The sequence below is a fragment of the Crocuta crocuta genome, unplaced genomic scaffold, assembly GCF_008692635.1.
Source record: "Crocuta crocuta isolate KB4526 unplaced genomic scaffold, BGI_CrCroc_1.0 scaffold111, whole genome shotgun sequence".
Lineage (NCBI taxonomy): Eukaryota > Metazoa > Chordata > Mammalia > Carnivora > Hyaenidae > Crocuta > Crocuta crocuta.
In genome coordinates this window covers 3,171,485-3,191,475 of record NW_027527611.1, presented here as the reverse complement: position 1 = coordinate 3,191,475, position 19,991 = coordinate 3,171,485, and the positions used below count along the sequence as shown (strand labels likewise).

At 54.7% G+C, this 19,991-nt stretch overlaps 1 protein-coding gene across 2 annotated transcripts in view; it reads left to right on the top strand.

Annotated features, from left to right (window-relative positions):
• The window catches only part of ERICH1 (glutamate rich 1), a 39,569-nt gene that overhangs the window by 9,196 nt on the left and 10,382 nt on the right, over window positions 1-19,991 (top strand). For both annotated transcript variants that reach the window (XM_077771623.1, XM_077771627.1), the window contains exons 2-3: window positions 5,514-5,660; window positions 15,538-15,690. In XM_077771623.1, coding sequence (XP_077627749.1) covers window positions 5,514-5,660; window positions 15,538-15,690 — 300 coding nt within the window. The remainder of the gene's footprint in view (window positions 1-5,513; window positions 5,661-15,537; window positions 15,691-19,991) is intronic.

The following is a 19,991-nucleotide window of genomic DNA, read 5'->3' as shown; positions in this document are numbered from 1 at the left end:
CTGGGGGGCTCTCCTGGGGGCACTCACCTGGGGGGCTCACCTGGGGGAGCTCACATGTGGGGACTCACCTGGGGGGTTCACCTGGGGATCTCACCTGCGGGGACTCACCCGTGAGAGCTCACCTGTGGGAGCTCACCTGCAGGGACTCACCTGGGGGGGGCTCACCTGCTCGCCCTTCAGAAGCTTGCTGCACACTGCATGCACAGCATCCTCAGGCTTCTGCTCTAATGTCATGGCAAGTGAGAAAGCAATTCCTTGAAATGCTGCCATTAACACCTTTGTTAAAAATGGAACATACCCTTTCCTTTTTATACCCAAATGTGAGATTTAAAACCAGTCATTGCATTGAAGAAGAGTTAACTTTTGTAGAAAGTAAGCGCACATAACACACACACACACACACACACACACACACACACACACACACGGTCAAAAGGTGCATTTCAACAAAGGAGAAATGACAGACACTTTTTAAAAATGATGCTTAACTGTGTACTAGTCTCCTGAAAAACATAATGATACAGTAGAACCTTGGTTTGTGAGCAAACTTCATTCCAGAAACATGCTTATAATCCAAAACACTTATATATCAAAATGAATTTCCTTAAAGAAATAACGGAAAATCAGATGATTCGTTCCACAACCCAAAAATGTTCATATAAAAATGATTACAGTACTGTTACATGATACAATTAATAAAGAAAATACAAAATATGAAGAAAAAGAAATTAACCTGCACGTACATGTGAAAACCTTCGTGGCTGGTGTGAGGGAGGCCAGAGGGAGCAGGGATACTGTGTGGGATGACTTTCACAATCACTCACGGGATCACTGCTATCCATTGGCTCAGTGGAACCTTTTCTCGTGAAGCTTTAACAAGGAACCTATCCAATGACACTGGCTTTTGCCTCCTTTTGAGGAATTTCGTGGAAATGTGACATTGCATTGACGATCACCCACAGTCCCGCGGCAAGAGCGAGAGAGAGAAGAACCATCGGCTCAGTTTTGATCATGTGATGCTTGTCGTCACGTAGGACTTGTGTTGCAAGACCTCACTTGTTTATCAAGTTAAACTTTATTAGAAACGTTGGCTCGTCTTGAGAACACATTACTCGCAATCCAAGGTTTTACTGTACTTTCTTTTATGTTCTGCTTTTAGCATGACTCACTAAGTAGATTTGGCCAGTGGGAAGACATGCTTTGGTTACAGAATTAAGTCCCTATTTGCAGGAAACCAAGCGGCTCACAGGGTACATGTTTCATGCATAACTGTAAGCTCGGAGTGGCAGGGAGAGTCTAAGTGGCTGTGCAACATGTTGTTAGGCCTGCAATAAATAGCTGGCTACTTCTGTTTAAATAAACCACGAACTCTTAGTGATGGGAGGGAGACTCCATGTGACTGCTTCCATGCACTGTGGCCACACCGTCCCTAGAAAGGCAGCTTTGCTGTGTACGGGCAGGGGGTGTGCCTGTTCCGAGCACTTGTTTAGGTCTCAGGAAGCTGTGCGGACCTGAAGGCCACGTGGCCCAGAGTTTCATTCCCGACTTTCCCGTGCAGTCTCAGCACTTGGGATAGAGTGAGGCGCGTGACTGAACCTTCCAGCAATACTAGTTGCCAGAAACTAATTGGTATTCTAATTGTTACACATAGCTCTTTAAAGCTATTTTTTTTAATTAAAGTGATATTTTTACAAAGACGTTATGCTTTAACTTGTGGCAATTGAAAGCATTAGAAGTGTATTTATTAGCAAAATGATTTCATTCTGAGATACCTGGATAGTTAGATTAGGTTCAGATTTAGTAGTTAAACGTCTCACTGAAGACAGAACTCCCCCGCGGTATCCATCATGACATCTCTTGGATCATCTGTTCTTGTGGCTGTTGATGGTACACTGCGTAAGTAACTCGTGGATCACGGATAATGTAAAGCCAGCGCTTGCCAGTGTTTGGTGTCCTCGTCCATCCCCGTGACCGTCAGGAACTGTTACCAAGCACTCATTCTCCCGTGATAATGCTGTTCCAAGGGGAGGGACTGAGCCTCCCGAGCGCTTCGCACTTGCGGAGGGAGAGCCAGCGAGCCCTGGCCCAGCAGCTGGACAGCAGCCTTGTCCCGGGAAGCACGTGAACCCGCGGGAAGGACGTTTCTGCTCCCCGGTTTCAACACCTGCTAGTGGAGGATAGAAATCACATTCGCCATTTGGGTTTACAAAATTCTTAACGCAGCTTAGCTTAGGGTGCTGCAAGGTTTTCTCTCTCTTCCGGCTGCGGGACCCCTGGGCTCAGTTTTGAAGGCAAAGTTGGGGAAAATGCGTCTCCCATTTGGTGAAATGTAAACTGAACAGACCTTCTCAACCTTTATGAATCAGCACATCTGAGTCTGCCTGTTCTCCCTCCCTCCACCCCCGCACAATGAGATTTGAAGCTGAAGTGTGAACTTTTATATTTGTGTTTGTGTTTACATTTGTCTTCAAGCCTTGAGCACACGGCCTCTTTTCCTGTGATCTGAGGTTGTCTGGATGCAGCTCAGGTCACTGATGTGCACCCCAGGTTTGCGGCCGCCCGCATCCTAGACGGACGGGGCGCAGTGTGTGTGCCCTTGTGCCTCACAGGCACACCCGGGCCCTGCCTCTGACACCGGCTGCTTGCTCACGACAAGGCTGGAGCCGCTCACGGTGTCGGGAAGTGGCCCTGGGCATGCAGTGTGGGGTGGGAAAGGCAAGTCCAGTTCTGCATCATTGAAATAACAGGTGCCGTGTGTGTAAAATTCCAGCCTGGGTGTGTCTGCTGTCGGAAATGGGTCTGGACTCTGGCGACTGCAGGAGGTTCACCCTTTAGTGGCTGGTGGGAAGTGTGTGAGGAGAAGCTTCTCAGAGAGCTGCACTCGGGGGTGAGGCGGGAGAGCCACGTGTGGTCGGTTCAGCCACGCCTGTCGCAGTGCTGCCACGTCGCAGGCATTTCTGCCCATCTTGTGATGGGAAATGCTGGGGCTCGGCTCGCCTTAACGTGGGGTCCTACCTAGCAGGGCAGATGAGAACATTCCTCTCTGCCATTTAAGGAGTCACACACGACGATGGAATTTCTAACTGAAACTTTGGAACCTTCCCTTCGATGTATCATTGAGTACCACGTGCAAAGCAGGCTGCTTCTCCCCACAGTCGAGTTTGGGTGCTGCTCCGTGGGGACTGACTGCCTGTGAACCCGTTCTGCAGAAGGCTTTGGGAACCTTTTCCTTCAGCAGATTGTGCTGGAAACACACTTTGTGCCGGGTCCTATGCCAGGGAAGGTTCTGTAGAACATTCAACAAAAGTGCGTGGGGTATCTTTTCCTGCTAGGACCCGCGCACAGACACTGGCACAGACGGCTTTCCTTCCTCCCTGGGAGCCGCCGGGCGGCAGAGGCCCCCAGTGCTGGCCGGGTTTTAATGGATTATCCGAGGAGCCATCAGGGCGGAGGGAGCCCTTTGGGGATTTTTAAACCCTAATTATGTTTTCATGACTGGAGCAGGTCAGTGGGAGCCTTTTCTAGTAGGGATGCTGCCTGAGAGTGTGATGAGACGGGAGGGTCTGTGACTTCAGGGCCCTGTCCCTGCCGAGGGCCACCCACTTCCCCGTCCCCACGCACCCAGCGGTGGTGGGATGTGCGCCTCCCTCAGCGAATCTGGAAGTCCTGGCCGGCCTGCCCCCAGCGTGCTGACTCTGCCCCTGGCTGCTGGGGACCCCGGAGTGGCTGTTTCTACGTTTACCAAAGTGAAAACAAACTCACTTTATTAAGCTTTCCCTCACCTCTTGCAGGATGCCATGTTGGGATTCAAGCCCATTCCTTACCCACATTATGTCCGGACAGAAATGTTTATTCATTATGACAGCTTTCTCCCCAGCTAAAGCAGAATGTCAACTAAAATAAACAAAGCGGAGAATCTCCCGGTACTTGCTGGAACCGCGGCGGGAGCCGGTGCGGGCGCGCTGCCCGGAGACCGTCCTGTGCTGCCGGCGCCCAGGCCCTGCTCTGTCTGCCCGGCTGCACCCTCACCCCGAGCTCTTCTGTGTGATCCTGTCTAGGGGGACACTTCGCACCCAGGACCTGAGCCCCAAATTCAGAACCTGGTTCACAGTCTGTACTTTACACAGAAATTCGGAGAGTAGAGAACATTGCAGGGAAGAAAGACTACTTCTAAAGCCAAACGTAAACACCTGAGTTCCTACTCACCCCTCCCCCAAGTCTGCCGCCCTCTCTCCCCCGCCCGGCTCCTGTCCCCTGTGCCTACACCCATGGACGTCCCAGGCTGCTGGTCTTGTGGGGAGTGGGTCCTCTGGTGGGCCAAGCCGGGGGTCCCTGATGAAGAGTGCTAGGGGCCCTTGGAGGACGGTCCTGGGTGCCCTCTGATGGACGGTCCCGGGGGTCCCTCTGATGGACAGTCCTGGGTACCCTCTGATGGATGGTCCTGGGTGCCCTCTGATGGACGGTCCTCGGGGTTCGTCTGATGGACAGTCCTGGGTGCCCTCTGATGGACGGTCCTCGGGGTTCCTCTGATGGACAGTCCTGGGTACCCTCTGATGGACGGTCCTGGGGGACCCTCTATGGATGGTCCTGAGGGGGTCCTCTGATGGATGGTCCTCGGGGTTCCTCTGATGGACAGTCCTGGGTGCCCTCTGCTGGACGGTCCTCGGGGTTCGTCTGATGGATGGTCCTAAGGGTCCTCTGATGGACGGTCCTTGGGGTTCCTCTGATGGACAGTCCTGGGTGTCCTCTGATGGACGGTCCTGGGGGACCCTCTATGGATGGTCCTGAGGGGGTCCTCTGATGGATGGTCCTCGGGGTTCCTCTGATGGACAGTCCTAGGGGGGCCCTCTGATGGACAGTCCTGGGTGCCCTCTGATGGACAGTCCTAGGGGTGCCCTCTGATGGACGGTCCTCGGGGGCCCTCTGATGGACGGTCCTGGGTGCCCTCTGATGGACGGTCCTGGGTGCCCTCTGATGGACGGTCCTGGGTGCCCTCTGATGGACGGTCCTGGGTGCCCTCTGATGGACGGTCCTCGGGGTTCGTCTGATGGACGGTCCTGGGGGTTCCTCTGATGGACAGTCCTGGGTACCCTGTGATGGACGGTCCTGGGGGTTCCTCTGATGGACAGTCCTGGGTGCCCTCTGATGGACAGTCCTGGGTGCCCTCTGATGGACAGTCCTGGGTACCCTCTGATGGACGGTCCTGGGTGCCCTCTGATGGACGGTCCTGGGTGCCCTCTGATGGATGGTCCTGGGGGGCCCTCTGATGGACAGTCCCGGGGGGTTCCCTGGGGGATAGTTCTGGGGGTCCTCGGGGAACCGTGCTGAAGGGTCCTCTAGGGGACAGCACTGGGGGTCCTGAGGGGACAGCGCTGGCAGGTCCTCAGGCACCTTCTCTTTGCTCTCAGGCGGTGATGTCAGGCTATATCTTCATTTTACCTAAAACCATTTGCAATTTAAATGAACTGCCGTGAATAATTCTTTCTTTTCTTTTCTTTGTCAATTGGTTGTAGTGTTCGTGGAAAAAGTGCTGAAGAGGCTTTTCCCTAGTGCTCCCTGTGGCCAAGAGAAGAGGGCGCCAGTGACTGCAGCTTCTGAAAAACCGGCCCAGAGGGCGGCCACGGAGGAGCTCAGGGGCAGCCGTGCCCCCACCTTGACAGGTGATGGGCTTTGGGGGGGGGCGGGGGAGGGTCGGTGAGGGTTTCCTGGCAGTTATCATGTTTCCCCTGGAGCAGGGGGCTCTGGCCTGGCCCCCGTGGGTGGCGACCCCTCCAGGTCTTGCGTCTGGCAGGCCAGGGTCACTGTACCCACGCTCTGGACTGCAGCGCGCTCAGTGGGGAGAGAAGCCAGGGCCGGTACCTCCACCAAAGACCGTCCTGAGTGCGCTGTGCTGGGCAGAGAGCATCACCCTCCCGGTGAAGGCGTGGAAGCAGCTGAAGAGCTGTGGCCAGGGCGCAGGGAGGACCCCTCGCGAGAGCCAGGGAGTGTGGGGCCGTGGCCGGCTTGCTTCCCTCGGGGGCTTCATCCCACAGTGTGGCTCGCAGACCTGGGCTCTGTCCTGGGACACCCCCCATCCACCCTGTGGCGCTGACCCGTCTCGGTGTGCCATGGGCAGTTTGAGGGCCGATGTCAAATTCCAGGGACAGGTGTGGCGGCAGGTGCTCGAGCGGTACCCGTGGGTGCCCTGTGGCTGGAGGAGGGGCAGCGGGTCAGTACGTCTGAGAGCGTTATTATTTCACAGATGCTGGTGAATGAGCCTCATTTCTATGCTCCTGTGTGAAAATCCTCACAGCATACAGCAACATTTTTTGTTACATAAAATTCACTTAACGTAAAGTCTACTGTTTTCACCACTTCAAAGCATACAATGTAGTGATTTTTGGTATGCTCACAAAACTCCAAACATCAGTAATTCCAGATCCTCAATGTCACTGTACACAAACGCCCAGCCGCTTGTACCCACTGCCTCCCACCCTCCACTTTCCACCATGGCTTTGTCTCCTCGGCATGTACCACGTAAGGAATCACATGCGAGGCGCATTTTGTGATGGGCCCCCATGAAGCCCGGCGTCTCCCGGTTCATCCACGCCGTGGGTGTATCTGTCCTGCGCTCCTCTTTATCACTGAGCACCGCCCACTGTGCATGCAGTACCTTCTGTTGACTCGCTGGTCAGGGTGTGCACCTGTGGGTTGGATGTCAGTGGTTATCATGAATAACGCTGCTGGAACACCCACGCACAAATGTTTGTGTGACTTGTGTTTTCACTTCTCCTGGGTGTGTGCCAGGCGTCCCCTTGCTGGGTCCTGTGGTGATTCTGAATTTCACATTCAGAGAGACTGCCACACTGTTGTCCACGCCGTTGTCCACGCTTTTGTCCACAGTGTTGTCCACACCACTGTCCACACCATTGTCCACACTGTTGTCCACACTGTTGTTCACACCATTGTCCACACTGTTGTCCACGCCGTTGTCCACGCTTTTGTCCACAGTGTTGTCCACACCACTGTCCACACCATTGTCCACACTGTTGTCCACACTGTTGTTCACACCATTGTCCACACTGTTGTCCACGCCGTTGTCCACGCTTTTGTCCACAGTGTTGTCCACACCACTGTCTACACCATTGTCCACACCACTGTCCACACCACTGTCCACACCACTGTCCACACCACTGTCCACACCACTGTCCACACCACTGTCCACACCACTGTCCACACCACTGTCCACACCACTGTCCACACCACTGTCCACACCACTGTCCACACCACTGTCCACACCACTGTCCACACCACTGTCCACACCACTGTCCACACCACTGTCCACACCACTGTCCACACCACTGTCCACACCACTGTCCACACCACTGTCCACACCACTGTCCACACCACTGTCCACACCACTGTCCACACCACTGTCCACACCACTGTCCACACCATTGTCCACACCGTTGTCCACACCGCTGTCCACACTGTTGTCCACGCCGTTGTCCACACTGTTGTCCACACCACTGTCCACACCGTTGTCCACACCACTGTCCACACTGTTGTCCATGCCGTTGTCCACACCGTTGTCCACACCACTGTCCACACCACTGTCCACACCACTGTCCACACCACTGTCCACACCATTGTCCACACTGTTGTCCACGCCATTGTCCACACCACTGTCCACACCGTTGTTCACACTGTTGTCCACACCACTGTCCACACCGTCGTCTACACCATTGTCCACACCACTGTCCACACTGTTGTCTGCACTGTTGTCCACACCGTTGTCCACACCGTTGTCCTCGCCATTGTCTACACCCTTTTCCATGCCATTGTCCACACCACTGTCTGCATTGTTGTCCACACCATTGTCCACACTGCTGTCCCTGACACTATCCAGCTGCTGCGCCGAGCAAGTGCCTGGGGTCCTGCGGGCTTACTTTCCTCGGCTGCTGGTCCCCCATTTGCAAAAGGAGGGCCTAGTAGGTGTAGACGCCACCATGGAGCGCCCACCAAAGGGACGATTAGGAACGCTGCTCTCACAGAAAGAAAGTGAATTATTCTAAGGACAAGTCTTTCCAAGTAGCATATTTGACATTCTGTGCTTTCAGCAAAATTGAAGGAAATAATTTAGTTATCAGCCAACCGGTAAAAATAGTTTGGTGAAGGGGCGCCTGGGGGGGCTCAGTCAGCTAAGCATTCAACTCTCGGTTTTGGCTCAGGTCATGATCTCATGGTTCGTGGGTTCGAGCTTACTTGGGATTCTCTCTCTCCCTCTCTTTGCCCCTCCTCTGCTCTCTCTCTCTAAGTAAAAAAAAAACTTTAAAAATCTTTAATAAAAAATAATAATTTGTTTGATGATGGATGTCTCTGATTTTTGGCATGCTCCTTACAAGGGATTCAATGAATCAAGTAATACTGCTGTTTGTAAGAAGCCATGTGCTGTCTGTCCTCTACCTATTTTTGTGCTGGGAATTTCTGAGCAGGTAGCGCTGTAAACTGAGGGCGGGGGTGGTCCGGCAGGGGCCCGTCTCACAGCAGTGACACGTGCTTCCGCACTCCTTCCCGTCTTGGCCGAAGGGACTTACTCTGTAGTGGGTAATGCTTAAAAGCAGTAATTGTTACTTTGATCAGTTGCCTTTTACTAATTCTAACAATGTAGAAAAAAGTATGTTACTGTCATAGAAATGTTTTAAAGAGGAAGGTTTGAGAGCTTGATGCGATGAAATTGTTATGTGAGGGCAGAACTGGGGGGAGCTGGAGTTGCAGAGGACCAAGGGATGATGGAGGATTTCTAAACGAGCCAAGAGCTTGGCCACGTATCTTATTTTCGTGGCCGTCACCTTGCCGTGGTATGCAGAGCCCCCGTCGGCGCACAGGAAGGAGGGAGGCTGCATTTGCAGCCCAACACAGCTCCGTCTCCACGTGGAGGCTCCCGAGCTCTATAACGTGTCCGTGTGGAGGCACGCAGTCTTAACACTTGTTTTTAGGGAATACGTGTGCCAGAGCGGTGAGAGCACCTCTGTGCTGACATGCGGGCGAGCAGGTGGCCGGGCGTCAGTCAGGTAGGTTCGTGCTGTTGTGTCTGGGCCTTTTAGGAGTCCGTGAAAATCGGTATGTGGAGAAACATCTGTGAATGCCTGGAGTGGTCATGAAAATAGACAAAGCTCTTTGGTAAAAACTGCAGTTTTCCATTAGGATGCGAATATTTTCTTATAAAATCTTGATGATACAACAGAAGACCCTCTTCTGCCCAGGTCTTGCCGTTCTTAACCTTTGCCACTTCCGGAAAGCCTGCTGTTGTGTAAGGAATGTAATTTCGGACCTCAAGGGCATTATGCCCAGTGAGGTGAGGCGGGCAGAGAAAGACGAGCGCAGTGCGACCTCACGTTTCTGTGGATGCTCCAAACTCAAACTCTCAGAGAACAGACCGAGGTTGCTGGGGGCCCGGGTGGGGGCGGGGAGGCGCTGGTCGCGGGGAGCCGACCTCCAGTTGTAAGGGGAGTACGTTCTGGGGCTGACGAACCGCGTGATGACTCAGCTAACGATTCTGCTTTGTGCCCCTGACGCTTCCTGAGAATAGATGCGGTCGTAATTCTGTGAGGGGATGAGCCGTCAGGCTGCCAGCGTGGCCATCATCTTGCAGTATTTAAGTGTGTCGCACCAGGACACGGTACGCCTAGACGCTCCCCCGCGTGACTGAGGTCTTGAAGCGCCCCTCCGGTCGCGTTTGCTTCTCGTCTTCCTAGAATTTGGAAGCCGCGGTCCCCACGTAGGCCCATGCTTGGTGACACAGTATACACGTTACCACGTACGTGCCTCTCCTGGGGGCTTGGGGGCTTGTGAAACTTCATACGATGGTGATTGCCGTCTAGGTGCCGCTGCCCTGTGCTGTTGTGTGACTGTTCGGGATGTACCCCCACCTCTGGCCTCCAGCAGTCTGTTTCCTGAGCCTCACGTGGCTTCCTCCACAGCTCCGCTTCGGGTTGCTGAGCTTCTTGGGACTCTGGGGTTGTGATTTTCATCACGTGGGGAATGATCAGTACCTGTTTCTTGGAGGGCTTCAGGTTCACATACGAGGCCCCCTGACGTTGCCCCACAGCCCCCAGATGCTCTGCTGGCCCCATGCCTTGTCCCTTTCTGTGGGTTTTGTTTGCCCCCCACGGGGCTATCGCATGTTCTCACAGCTCAGCCGGCTGGGTGAGTGGCCGGGCGGCAAGGCGGGCTCCCCGAGGCCCCGGAAGCTGCTGTCTGTCATCCGGCGGTGCCCGTGTGGAGGACGGGGGGGGCCGCCTCTCCTGGGCTCCTGCCCACCCTCCCAGCTCTGACTGGCCCTTCCCTGGGGTTGCTGTGCTCAGCGCCACGCTGTGAGCCCAGGCCCCACCTGGCAGCTCCTCACAGGGGTGCCTGCATCACACTCAGCAGAACACACAGGGGCCCCCCAGAGCCCTGGGCCTGCTCTCTGCGGCCTGCTTCTCCCGAGGACACTGCCTATGGCCTGCAGGCGTCTGGGCCTCCCTGGACCCCAGCTGCCAGGTCCCACCCCCAATCCTCGAGCTCACTCCGCCATGGACCATTGTGGCCTCAGGCTCATGGCCTGTCCTGTTCCTCGGGGATCAGCATCTGGAACCTGTTTATCAGGTTGGCCTGATGTAAGTTCTTCTGGCCTTTCTAGAAGTAAAGATACGCTGGGTCACCATCACCCTCTTCTTTGCACATGGACGTTTTCTGAGCACGTGTCCCCAGAGAAGTAGCTTCAGGTTTATTGTACATTTTGCCAACTTGCCTGTCAGACGTGCACCCACTCAAGTGACCCGCCAGTTCCTGCTTGCCCGGGCCTTACGCAGCAGTCGTCCAGCTGACCCTCGAATGAGCCAGGGATCAGGACGCCGACCTCGGCAGTCAGAAATGTGCCTGTAACTTCTCACTCCCAGAAACTTACCCACTGGTGGCCTACTGTTGACCAGAAGCCTCACCCGTAACACAGTCGACTAGCATTTGTATACATATCACATACTGTATTCTCACTACAGAGTCAGCTAGAGAAAAGAAAACGTCATTAAGAAAATTCTAAGGAAGAGAAAATATGTTTACGGTATGTACTGTATGTATCAAAATAGGCCTCCATATCAGCCGGCCCCAGCAGCTCACACCCGTGTTGTGCAGGGGCAGCTAACCGCGTGGAAGGAGCCTGCACCTCACTTTACTGAGTGTCTGTGAGGCCAAACGGTTCAGTGGCTTGAGCGTGTGTGTACGCCGTACCGTCTGTCCATTTTCCTTTTGGGTTGTTCTTGGTTGTCATGTGACAGATTTCAGTTATTTTCATATTCCAAATCCCAATTCTTGGCCATCTGTATACCTTCTCTCCATGAATTGTCCTAATTTTTAAAAACAGCTATGTGTTCTGTTGTTTAGTTCATAGGGTATGGTTTCTCAGTCTTTAAGTCTGTGGTTAGTGCTGTTTGTGTCTGGCTTAAGAAGTCTTCCTTGGGGCACCCGGGTGGCTCAGTAGGTTGAGCGTCCGACTCTTGATTTCAGCTCAGGTCATGATCCCAGGGTCGTGAGATCGAGCCCCGTGTTGGGCTCCATGCGTGGCGTGGACCCTGCTTGGGACTCTCTCTCATATGTTCGTACAGAATTATGTCCACGGCAGAGGCTGCCCTGGCCCTCCCCAAAGCTGTAAACGTTGAAGCCCAGAGTTCGTCGCCTTGTCTGCTCCATGCAGGTACCAACCATCAGCACATCCTGAATCGGACCCCTTCCCAGAGGAAATTGTGTGCTTGACGGATGTACTTCCCTCACCCCTTAGGAGGAAGGCCTGCCTGAGTCGCACGGACACGTATTGGTGGCCCCAAGACCTCCAGAACAGGTGGANTACCGAGATGACAAAGAGCGTGCGGACCCCGTCTGACCCCGCATCCGCTCTCAAAACTCCACTCACTTGACTCAGCGATTGTCCACACGAAACCTGCAACAGATGTTTGCAGCAGCTTTGTTGGTAATTTCCAAAGTGTGGAAGCAACCAAGATGCCCTTCAGTGGGTGATGGATAAACCCTGAGGTCCGTTCAGACATGGAATATTCCGTGGCCTTCAAGCTGTGAAAAGATAACAGAGGAACCTTCAGTGCAGATCACTAAGCAAAAGAAGTCTGTCTGAGAAATCTACAAACTGCCGGATTCCAACTACCTGACATTCTAGAAAAGGCAAAGCCAGGCAGACAGGAAAAACACGAGTGGTTGCCAGCGCCGGGGTGGGGGTGGCCAGCCGGAGCACAGAGGGTTCTGAGGACAGGGACGTGGGTGCCGGGAGCCCAGACCCACCGAACGCTGGGCACCAGGAGTGACCCTCACGTGGACTGTGGACCGACAGTGTGCCCATGTGGGACCTCTGACTGTAACAGATGTGCCTTCTGGTGGGGGGAGGGGTGGTGCGTGTGTGCGGAGGCGTGTGGGGAGATCTCTGTGCCATTCTCAGTTTTTCCTTGAACCTAAAACCGGAAAATGTAAAGTCTTAAAAGATTATTTTTTAATTCCTCAGCTCTTGAGGTGCTTGGAGTGGATAACGTGTAGAAAGATTTTGTGTCTGGAATGACAGGGACAAAAGAGAGGCCGGAGCCCAGGCCCAGGGCCGGGGCCAGCGCGGGGAAGACAGGGCGTCCCCTCCAGGACTTGTGAGGGATCTAGGAAGGCTCCGGGCCGCCCACGCCACGTGGTCGCACCACGTTTCGATCATTCTCCGAGAGACTGGAAGGGGGCTGACACCCCTTACTTCTGTGGGAGCTGAAAATCAGAAATCTGAGTACCTAATGGCCACACCTGCTGTGTGTGTAATGGAAGGAAGGAAACAAACCAGTTTTTCCGGGGGTGTGCAGTGTGAGCGGTGGCACGGTGAGAAACGTCTCCTTCGGTCGATGACGGAAGCTGCCTGGCCCTCTCACAGCCTGGCTGGGGTCATGGCTCTGTGCTGAGGTCTGAGTCGGACACCCAGAACCAGCTCGCACCACCGTGACCGTCGTCAGGAGATACAGGGATCGAGTGCGCCACCCCTGAAGGCGCATCTCCGTGAAGGACAGGCCGAGGGGTGGGGACCCGGTAGGTGCCGAGGGACGCACACCCGAGCTCCCGCTCTGACCATATTTTCCTTCTCCCTAGTCTGTGCTGCTCCTCAGGCATGAGACAGAGTCCCAGCTGGGGGCTCTCTCCGGCCAGCTGCCCCCATGTCCTGTGCTTGTTTCCGTGGTGACTCCCTGTGTGGCCATGAGCACCGCGTTACCAGCTCCCTCCTGGGCAGAGATGAGGCTGCCATGTGTCACGGTGTCCAGTGCCCCATAGGAGGCGCTCAGTGGCCTCAGTGACCTGCGTGTGAGCCGCTCCAGGTCCGAGGAAGGAGCTAAACAGACTGGACACCCAGGCACATGTTGGTGACCGCCCCCAAACGGGCTCCACTTGAGCCACGCGGGTCCCGGAACTGCCTGCAGCTGCCCCGCTCCCCCAGCCCTGTCCCTGCTCACACGCAGGCAGCGCCCCTGCAGGGCGAGGCTCAGATCCCGAGGAGGCAGCGCGGCCGGACCACAGGCTGCTCAGCAAGCTGAGCCGAGATCTGAGGCCACAGGTGACTCTGGAGCTTGGCCGGGCCTCGTCTCACTCTCCCTGGAGGCCATCACACGTGCACTCAGCGGGTTCCCGCAGCGGGACTGGAGCTGTCTCGTGAGCGGGCGCGCGGCTCCCTGGCTGAGCTCGGGGGCTCCTGGACCTGCCGTGCATGATTCGTTCAGGAACAGGGTGTGGACCCAGCCCACGTTCTCCTTGGGGACACGTAAAATCAGTCCACAATTAACCACAGGACATGAGAAAACAAAGCCACGCCCAGCATGGGACTACAGATATGTTCTGAGCCTCCTCCCGCTCAGCTCGGGCGCCAGGGCAAACACCACACACACGGCGGCCTGACAGCGGGGGGTCTTCAGTCCCTTTGGAGTTTATACCTGTGTGTGGTCCACCGATGGAGGTGACGTGAAGCACGGGGAGCAGAGTCCATAGTGTTGTACCGCCGTGTGCTGACAGATGGTAACTGCGCTTCTCACGGGAGCGGGCACCTGTACAGAGGTCCAGTCCACATATGGCTCTCACGGGAGTGGGGCACCGTGTGCAGAGGTCCAGTCTGCACGTGGCTCTCCCAGGAGCGGGGCACCACGGGGACACCGTGTACAGAGGTCCAGTCCACATATGGCTCTCACGGGAGTGGGGCACTGTGTGCAGAGGTCCAGTCTGCACGTGGCTCTCCCGGGAGCGGGGCACCACGGGGACACCGTGTACAGAGGTCCAGTCCGCACGTGGCTGTCCCAGGAGCAGGGCACTGCGTGCAGAGGTCCAGTCCACATGTGGCTCTCACGGGAGTGGGGCACCGTGTGCAGAGGTCCAGTCTGCACGTGGCTCTTACGGGAGCGGGACACCATGGGGACACCATGTACAGAGGTCCACCCGCACATGGCTCTCCCGAGAGTGGGGCGCCACGTGCAGAGGTCCAGTCCACACGTGGCTCTCACAGGAGCGGGACACCACGGGGACACCGTGTACAGAGGTCCAGTCCACACGTGGCTGTCCCAGGAGCGGGGCGCTGCGTACAGAGGTCTAGTCCACACGTGGCTGTCCCGGGAGTGGGGCACCACGTACAGAGGTCCAGTCCACACGTGGTACCTGTGAATGCATGCAGCATGCTGTGTCAGCTGTACGTGATGCCACCTGCTGTTGGAAAGAGCGTGGGAGGAAGCCGGGGTCGTGGGGATGGCATTCTGGACCATGTATCTCAAGAGCCAGCAGAAGGTGCTCACCCTTTGGGCCAGCAGTTCCTTCTCCAGGACTCTGTCTGAAGGAACTCCGTGGTCAGGTGTGCAAAGTGTGTACAACAAGGATGGTCATAGCAGCTGTCTGTGATAGTGAAAATCTAGAGTTAACCTCCATGTGTGAAGTCTAGGACAATGCTTGAATTATAGTTACATTTTCACTTGCCAGAAACATGGAATATTATGTAGCCATTAGGAGACCACGTAGGTGTAACTATATCTTAACATATTATTTTGTCATGTTCTGTTAAATTTTGAATGATATGATACACATAATATACATATGTATAATAATAAAATGCGTGTAGCGGGATCCCATTAAGGTGTGTGTGTATACACAGTGTATGCGGGTTGTTTGCACACTTGGAGAAGTTCCAGGTAGTGTACCAAAATGTCAAGAGATTCATGTTGTATCCTTGGAAGGTATGCTATGTAGAATATTCTTTTTTCTGCTTCCTGCTCATGAATTATACTTTCATATCCTTATAAAAACCCAGAGGTTAGTGAATCATGGATCCCGGGCTGGACCTGGGGCTGCCCCGCTGCCCCGGCGAAGTGCTTGGTGCCCTGAGATCTGTGACGGCCGTGGCTGGGCTTCGTGAGCTGTTGGGTTGCATGTCTGCCGTGGATGTGGTTGGGGCAGGGCCAGGGCCACCGAGGGTCCCGCCACAGAATGCCCTGTTCACAGTCCCCTTGTCCCCCGCAGGTGGAGACCCCGAAGTCTTTCCTCGGAGGCGGCTCTACGCTGTGAGTTTGCCTCCTGAGGGCTACGCCCCAGCTCCCCCAGAGCCGCAGGCCAGCCCGGCCTCCGACGACAGCTCAGGCAGCGATGACCCAGGAGGAGAGTGCCACCTCTCAGGTGAGGCGTGGTTCTGCAGGTTAACTCCACCCAGATTCATTGTGACAGGGCTGGCGAGCGGGTCGCTGGACGGCTACCCAGGGGCTGGTTTGTGTCCTGCAGTCACTAAAGGTGACGTCACCGAACTCATCGTGACAGGAAAACAGACTTGAGGCCGGAGGAGGTTCAGCCGGGCCCCGACCGTGGCTGTAATCACCTGTGCTGCTGTTAAATGTGTCACGTGTTGATGGTGCTTGTTTTGGTTTAAGTAGAACTTTTTTCTTGATTTTCCATTTTTTTCAGCATTTCTAGGATAATATATCAGTTTTGTTATCATGGAAATAACCTACTTCGCCTCACTTTTGTGGAAGAATTGAATGACTGTTTTGTGCATGTGCTGCTGTTAACCCAGACGAGTTTCAGCCAGTGTAAACTCAGAAACTCTACACTATAAATATCAACAGAATGGGTTTCTTTGTATATTGATCTTTCCAAGTTTCTAACTAAAGGACCAGAAACCATAAAACCAAAACTGGGGTAGGTGAGGAATAATCTATCCATCTTTTCAAACCTGTTGAAAATCTTTGGAATGTGATTACTAGATAAAGAGATTATTTCATTAGGAAATTTAACCATGTTCTTCTGAAGATGAGTTCCTTCGGGGAGCATACTTCACCGCGTGCTCAGTCTATTCAGTGAGAACCGGGTTGGACTCACTCCCGCGCCGCTGTGCTGTGCGCTGTGTCTGCCTCGCCCGCAGCCACACCCGGTCAGCCCTGCCGAGAGGCCAGCGTGGGCCGGGCCGGGGGAGGGACCCCAGCGCCAGAGGCTTGAGTCTCCTGTGACCAGTGAGCTCCGAGCTGGAGGGACACCTTCCTGGGAGGCGAGGATGTTTGTACGAGGTGGACAGATGCTCTCCAGGAGGGCGGCCGGCCCGTGGCGCCTCCCTGACAGCCGTGCGCTGAGGAGAGCAAAGGAAGAAAGACCAGGGGACTGAGGACCTGGGACTCATTCCCTTTAAGCTCCATGGGGACCTGACAGTTCAATAGAAGTTGTGTAGCGTCTCTGTGAGGTGTTTGTTAGGCAAAATCTGTGAGTTTGTCTTTTCCTCTGTTACCTGTTTTAGGCATGGCCAGGGTGGAGAGAACCTTCCATGAGTCTTCCTTTCTCTGGGAAGGGGGTGATGATATGGGGGATGGTACTCGCAAGGGGCGCCCAGCCCACCACCCACCTAGGAGAGAGCAGACGGGTCCGTCCCTGAGATCAGTCCTGTCCACGTTGCTGTGTCCACACTGACTCGCCCTCACCTTCGTCTGGGCTCCCGGTGACTTGGGCCCTGACACTGTGCGACCGGCTGGCTGCCACTCGGGTCTGCGGCTCCTCACCGGCTCCGCTCACCTCCACAGGAACCACGGCTTGGCTTTAAGAGATGGCTCTTTCTAGAGGCCCTGTGAGTTCAGGCTCCTACAGCCACTTCTCCAGAAGAGCACTGAATACAGATCCAGGCAGGGAAGTCCGCATCTGTCACCATTGAACACTTGTAACCGGCGGCTAAATGTTTCCATCTACTTTGCTTAATATGCTTCCCAAATATTTTCTCCCCATTCGTTGTCAGCCCAGGAAGTGGGCCATCGCAGGGCATTGGAGGCGATGAGGTTGGAGAAGGTGTTAGCCCCCACCGCTCACCCAGGCCTCCCACCAGCGGTGCTGCGCCGGGGCCGTGCGGGCAGGATCTCGCCGCAGCCCAGGGCCCACGCGGCTGCACAGCCACACATGCCCCGCCCCACCCCCCCGTGGGGCCAGAGGACACGCCAGGCAGACGTGTGCAAACCTGGAAGCTGGAGGAGCCCTGGATCTTCTCATTTGTGATTTTTAGCAAAGAGAACATGAGAGCTGAGGTTGGAAAAAGAAGAAAAAGTCAAATCATTACTGCTTTTCAAGGAACCGCTTTAGACCATCGACTCGCATTGTGAATTCCCAGCACCAGCAAGTCGACTACGTAGTAACTTAGGGAAGACCTGAGGGCAAGAGGGGTGACCGTCTGGCCTTTGCACCTGCGTGTGGCCGCTGGGCTTGCTGCCTGCACGTTCCGGGCTCCCTCACCAGGACGGAGCTTCGGCCCAGGGCGCAGGGGAGCCGTAGCACGTCCCGTGTGGTGTCAGAGCCAGAGTCCTCAGCCGCCCAGGGAGCTGGCGGGGAGCCCTTGTCCAGGCGGCCCCCAGCGCCCTGGGGAGCCCCTCAGCGGCTCCGTCGCAGGTGTGCTCTGGCCCTGGGGTACATCTGCGCTTAGGTCTGACCCAGCCACGCATGTGTTTGCTGTGGGGCCAAGAATGTGCTCGTGTCAACCCAAGTACCGACCGTGTGCTGCCCGCTCTCTGTGTGGCCTTTTCCTGCTCTGTAGACAGTGTCTGAGTAAGACCAGTACAGCTATTTCTCAGTTTTCAAGACCCAGATATGTGGATGTGAAAAGTAAAGTTTCATTTTCCAGAAAACTTAGAATTTAAGCCTACTCACAACTAACCTAGGAAATTTGGAGATCATTTCATTGTCAAAACCTGTTTCAGGAAAGAACGCAGAAGTAATGAGGCTGAAGATTATTTATTATGTTCTTGCGAGGTAGATACTTAATGTGGCAACAGAGAAGAATATCGTTGCTTATCAGAGCGAAGTTCATCAGATGGCCGTCAGGCTTCCAGACTTATGGTCATGAAACATTTATTATCTAGATTGTGATGTTGTAAGCCAGCCGCCCTTTCTGTGACATGCAGGCCCCGTGCATTCTTTTGATTTTATTTGGAATTACGAGCTACATTATACATTGGAGCCAAATCAGAGCTCGGGCAGAATTCCACCCTGTTCCCCCCGTCCCAGCTGCTTCCCCTCCCCCTCTCCCCCCGCTGTCTTTGGAAGTTTCTGCTCTGGATATCCAGAACCAATAGAAAAGAGAGAGAGAATCCATGTTTTAGATTTACAGGGAACAGTACCGTCCTGAGTTTTAGGCACACAGACGATATGAAAGAGACGAGAAGCCCCTCATACCTTTATGTCTTCACAATGACATTGATGCAAATGGTGTCGCTCAGCACTAACTGCAAGCTCACTGCTTTGTACTTACCCACAGGACGCTGATCGCTGAAGGGTAATTATCACATGCATTTGTAGCCTTAGCTTTGAGTCTAGAATAAAACTCACATCTCCTTTACAATACTTAGCCCTTTTTAATGCAACATGGTACAGCTGTGAGAATTGGAATAATCTGGAGACTATGGCTATTTTTAGTATCTAACTATTTCTACTACAGCAGTTCATCAGGATGTCGGTACCAAATAGTAGCTGTGAGAATTCTGACAAATTGTGATTATTTTTAAAATTAGCATGTCTGAAAGGTATGTTTTGGGGACGGCAGATTTTCAAAATTAGTGTGCTTCTCAGCTTATAAATAGTCAAGCCGCTGGTTCCCTAATATAAATGTTCCTATAGCTTTTATTGTGGGTGAGGATTTGAAGAAGGCAAGATTGTAGGTGTGTAGTGGGCCCATGAGGACAGAACGTTCTAGAATCAATAGAGCAGCACGTTTGGAGAAAGTCACTTGAAGGAGCTGCACCTCAGATTTTCTTGTGAAATGGAAAGTCGAGATGGGCCACGTCACAGAAGATGAGCGTTTACGGTATTTTCCATTGTAAAATACCCTGTTTTGAAGGACAAGGACGTTTAAAGGAAATGGGAAAGCGTCCTTGCACTCGGTCCCTGTGCTGACCTCCCTCCGCCGAGCCCCTCGTGGGGCGGCTCCTCCAGCGGCCTGAGCCCGGGGGGCACTCACCAGCAGGGACAAGGTCAGTGCGAGGCGGTCCGTGGCGCACTCTCCCTGCTGTGTGACGGCTGCCGTCCGGACTGGGGGGCGGTGGCCCTGTTCCTGCAGGTCTGGAGGGACCCCTGGACCGAGCTGGCCAGCGTACGCGGCGAGGCGGGGAGAGGGGCCGGCCCTGCCTCACAGAGCAGGGCGGCCACAGGGACGTGGCTGATGGTGGCCCCAAGCGCAGCGCACAAGGCCCTGCAAATGAGGGTTCAGTCCTCGGTCCTCCCGCCTCCGTCTACACTGCTCCTGGGCCCCGGGTGGGGGGCTGCACCCCGTCCTCCAGATGCGCTGGCAGCGGAGGCTCCTACCCTTTATCCTCCACGTGCTCAGCGTTCACCTGCCTTGCTGTCCGGTTGGGACCCTGGACTCCTGGTCACCCCCCTCCAGGTGCTGGTACTGGCGCTGGCCTGAGGCGCGGCCGGACCCGGGGTCCGCCGTGGGGGTGGGGTGGGGCGCCGGGGCGGGG